Source organism: Topomyia yanbarensis, chromosome 3 (assembly GCF_030247195.1).
Source record: "Topomyia yanbarensis strain Yona2022 chromosome 3, ASM3024719v1, whole genome shotgun sequence".
Taxonomy (NCBI): domain Eukaryota; kingdom Metazoa; phylum Arthropoda; class Insecta; order Diptera; family Culicidae; genus Topomyia; species Topomyia yanbarensis.
Genome location: NC_080672.1, coordinates 277313258 through 277317608, shown reverse-complemented (window position 1 = coordinate 277317608; position 4351 = coordinate 277313258). Strand labels below are relative to the sequence as shown.

At 36.5% G+C, this 4351-nt stretch overlaps 1 protein-coding gene across 1 annotated transcript; it reads right to left on the bottom strand.

The window, feature by feature from the left end:
* Nucleotides 1-540: 540 nt before the first annotated feature.
* On the bottom strand, nt 541-1572 carry LOC131690609 (chymotrypsin-2-like). The gene is made up of 3 exons (XM_058976512.1): nt 1468-1572; nt 823-1400; nt 541-765 (listed from the first exon to the last, which is right to left on the bottom strand). The coding sequence occupies exons 1-3, from the start codon at nt 1514-1516 to the stop codon at nt 613-615; spliced, it is 780 nt and encodes a 259-aa protein (XP_058832495.1). The 5' UTR covers nt 1517-1572; the 3' UTR covers nt 541-612.
* Between the last annotated feature and the right edge of the window lie 2779 nt (nt 1573-4351).

Below are 4351 nucleotides of genomic sequence, written 5' to 3'. Positions count from 1 at the left end.
AAAGCTCAACTTGGTGTGGTTACTATAGTAGCTTGAAGAGATTTTTTTTTTCATTATACCCAAAGAATGTGTACTTTATCATTGCTCAGTCCAACAGTTTGCCGCGCGAAGCGAATCGTTTCTATCGTTTGAAAAGTTATCTCGCTTATGTTCAACAAACGACGCCAGCAAGCAGCAACCTATCGCAAATCTGTCTCTGTCGGAAATGTAATTTGAGTTCATTTAGTACCAGTTGCAGCGACGCGATGCTACGCTAGGAAGCAATAAGGTAAGTGTAAAAGTTTTCCTTGGCAGCACTGCTGGTTACCACCCATAGTCGAAAGTTTGCCCTGTGTGGGGAAGAAAAGCTCATAAAATTTAGGACAGACATGCGAATGTGGACTGTGAATGTCCATGGCACGTGGAATACAAGACGAGGTTTAATACTGATGTGTACTCGCATGACTCTGGTTACCTGTTGATTCTGGAACGGCTCTTTTATAAGTTGTTATCAAAGTTTTCGGTCTAAGTGGAGAATACGCGTAGCTTCGATTGGTGTTATTTAAAATGGAATATATTTCAGAATTGATAAGAGTTTTATTACAGCGAGACGCAACTCAAACCACTGAGAAGCTATCCAAATCCGATATTCTCTTGAATAAAGTCAATGAAGTAAGACACCTTGGTTAGCACTCCTGGAAAAGGTGCAATTGCGCATGGCTTAATACTCCACGACACGATGCCAACTTGGACTCCATTATGTAACAGTGGCCCTCCAGAATCTCCCTAAATTCAAAAGAATTAATATCCTTTTTTTCACTTTACAGGCGTCATGATACTTACACTGCACTGGCCCTTCCCACCTTCCGGAATGGCTGCACAAATGTGATTCGGATAGATGTGGTTTGAGTGAAAATCGTTGCACTTCGCATTAGGAACCACAAAGTAATCTACTTTTTGCAGGGTAGTTGGTAGAATGCCATCCGATTCGATTCGACCCCACCCGATCAGGGTCACTGCCAAATCGGTCTCATCGACCTCGTCGTATTTTTTCGGTAGCTGAACCGGTTGGATCGTTGCACCGAATACCAACGATTTCTTCAGCTTTATTAAAGCCACATCAAAGATATAACTGTTGGACGGATTGTAGTAGGGATGTATGACCACATCTTCGATAAAGTACACGGATTCGTCGATCTCAATGGAAACATCCGTCCTACCAATCTGGACAGATTGCACCAAAGGCGTTGTGTAGTAGTTGACGCAATGAGCAGCGGTTAGAATCCATCTCTCGTTCAGGATACTTCCACCGCAAGAATGACGACCTGAGCTGCTTCTCAGAGATATCATAAAAGGGTAGTCATTGATAGACGCATCCGTGCCGTTGACTATTCTCGACAGATCTTTGTCTGCCGGAGCAGCTTTGGAGCAAGACCGATGACTACATGTAAGCTTTATGGTTTTATATGATTTACAGGTGATACCTACCGTAGGCTATTTGAAGTAGCACTAGTGCACTGATAAGCTGTAGAATCATTGTTCGCTGTCTTACGACTGAATTGAGCTAATCGCCATAGCTGAGCTAGACGATGAATTGGAAAATCATTTGGTACTGTTGGTCACTTGTGATAAACGATTTTTATTGATGGCAATAAAGTAAGATTAAATTGTTTCACCAATAAATAGGGGTGATCGATTATGAACGTTTGGTGCAGCTTGTGGAGCCTTAAGAGGTATAAATGGGTTCCATGCCAAATAATCAATTGACACATTCTTTCGTGACGTTACAATGATTTGACGAATCTTTGTAACGTCACGAAAGAACCTTCAACGTATTCCAATAATAGTCAAATCATCAAATTCTAGTATATTCAGTTTATGTTGATTGAATCTTTCGTGAAATTTTGTTTACTTTCGTAATCTGTAATAAGTTTTGATGTAGGCGCTCATTTGATAAAGTTATAACATATTTGTCGGATGAAGATTCGTCAAATCGCTGTAAACATCACGAAAGAATGTGTCAATTGTTTCTAAAAATCTGCAAATTTGGAAAGCGATTAGTTTTCATTGGAAGTATCTCATAATCTGTTTTGTTTATTATACTCACGTAACCAATCAGCATTATAACGTAGCCTAATATCTGCTTTAGATCCACATATAAAGCTGTATTAAAGAGCCAAAAAGCCCTAAATACTGATATAATGCTAGTATTATCCCAGAAAAGTGAAATATAGTGCTACAGGTATACCTCGATTTAACATACATTTTCCGATTCAATCATGTACGTTAAATCGAATTTTATGTAAAATCGAAACACAAAAGAAATATTTGTTTTCGAATAGAATTCTTTTTTATTCATCACACGAAATATTTACGAGGATATTACTGATTGTATCCACCTAACAGTGACATAGAAACCATATATTCGCAATTAAACAATTAGATTGCTCTTCTGAACATAAACAACATATTTATCTTAACCTTGCCAAGTATTCGCCAATTCTAACAGATATTCATTTCATAAATTTCGTCGCAAAATTTTCTCAGAATTCAGGATAACTTATAAGAATAGTCAACAAATTTGGATTAACCATTGTGTACATGAAGAGCACAATGCCTAATTTTAGTAAGTAATAAAATTTGTGTTTCTATTTTGTCTCATCTTTATCTTGGTAGACCAACCTGTCCGTCAGATACTCGCAGAATTCAAAAAGAGAACACTTCTTGAGTTCACGAGCAAACGACTAATCACGGAGTTTTGTAAGCACAGGAGTTCTACTTGCAAAAAAATAAACCAAATCGAGCCATTGTAGCGCTATAGTTCTCCTTAAGGAAAAGTTGGATTAAATCATTTTGTGCACGACAGATACAATACCTCAGTTTAAAAGTCGAACTCATCAGAATGAATATGACATTTTAATTACAATACAAAATATTTTTAAAAAAATTGTTTAATCCTTATGTACGACGAGAAGGTGGAATTCACTGGAATGTTGATGTCACTATTATCGATATCCAAAATAGCCGCGTAGCATGTGATGTCTAAAGGCAAGAATTGATCCACTGGTTTCCTGCTCCCACGTTGTAACAGGCGAAAAAAACGGAAATCTTCTTTTCATTTTTTTGGATCTATCTCTTTTTTACATATTTTATTAGCTTATTATTTATTGGATCTATATCCTTGATTTCTATTTAAAAGTGAACATTTATTATGTTACTCCTGGGGGCCAAGTATCCAGAGTCCTCGATCATCTTAAATCGTTCGCAAATGCCAGTTTATTCGAATCCCAATCTCTACTAATGACCATTCTCTACCCGTTGCAGTTGTTAAGATTAATATATACAGATATACAGAATACGCAGTAATATATGAATAATATAATCACAATCAGTGTCTACTTGCTTTTGTGTGCTTCTTCTGTTTAGATTAAGTAATGACTGGCACCGGTATTGATAAATAAACACCGTGAGCTTACCAGGAGTCGTACATTGAAGGAAGACTTGTATCTTCCATCATTATCGTCTATTGCATTTTTTGCAAGAGGAATCGATCCATAATGAAGTTTTTTTTTTGAAAAATGTCCACATGCACTGAGAAATTCACCTGTTCAATACAGCCTGAGAAAAGATATTATCTTTAGAAAGAATCGAGCTTACGTTCTTTCAAGCTCTAGTTGGGTGCGTTAACATCGAGGAACTCTCATGACTTCATTACAAATTTCCAACAGTTTCGTAATAACTGCTACAGCCCCAATGCCTATTAGTGGAACTCACCATCCGCCAATATCTCGTCACCGCCCTATACCTTCCATCAACCATATCTTTCCAGTTATCTATTTTTAACTTACACATAAAAACCCATAAAACTATTATCAGGAAATAACTCGAGCCACAAATTCGTGTATTCATTTTGCTGTGCGGTATCAAAATAAGAATGTTTTTGTATCTCAGAATCTTAAACATAATCTAGCGAAAAAACGAAAATAAATTATGTTTCTTTAAGCATTGGAAGTGGATCATAGAATAAAATTGATATTGATTCTTAACATTTCATTTTAGTAACATTGACATTAAAATTTTTTTGCATGTATGTTAAATCGAGGTAAAAATTACGTTAAATCGAAATATGTTAAATCGAGGGTATGTTAAATCGAGGTATACCTGTATTACTTTGCAGAGATTGACAGCTCATTTCTGCAGTACTTATGCTATTATATGGCACCAGCGTACAAATGTCAAATTTGAAAGCCTTATGTTGGCACTACTAATGCTATTAAAAAGTTTCAGTTGGCTGTCATTATCCGCCGTGGTTTTAAAACCATTTCTTATGTTTCCTTTCGGTATGATGAGCAAAAAGGAAAAAAATTAAAAT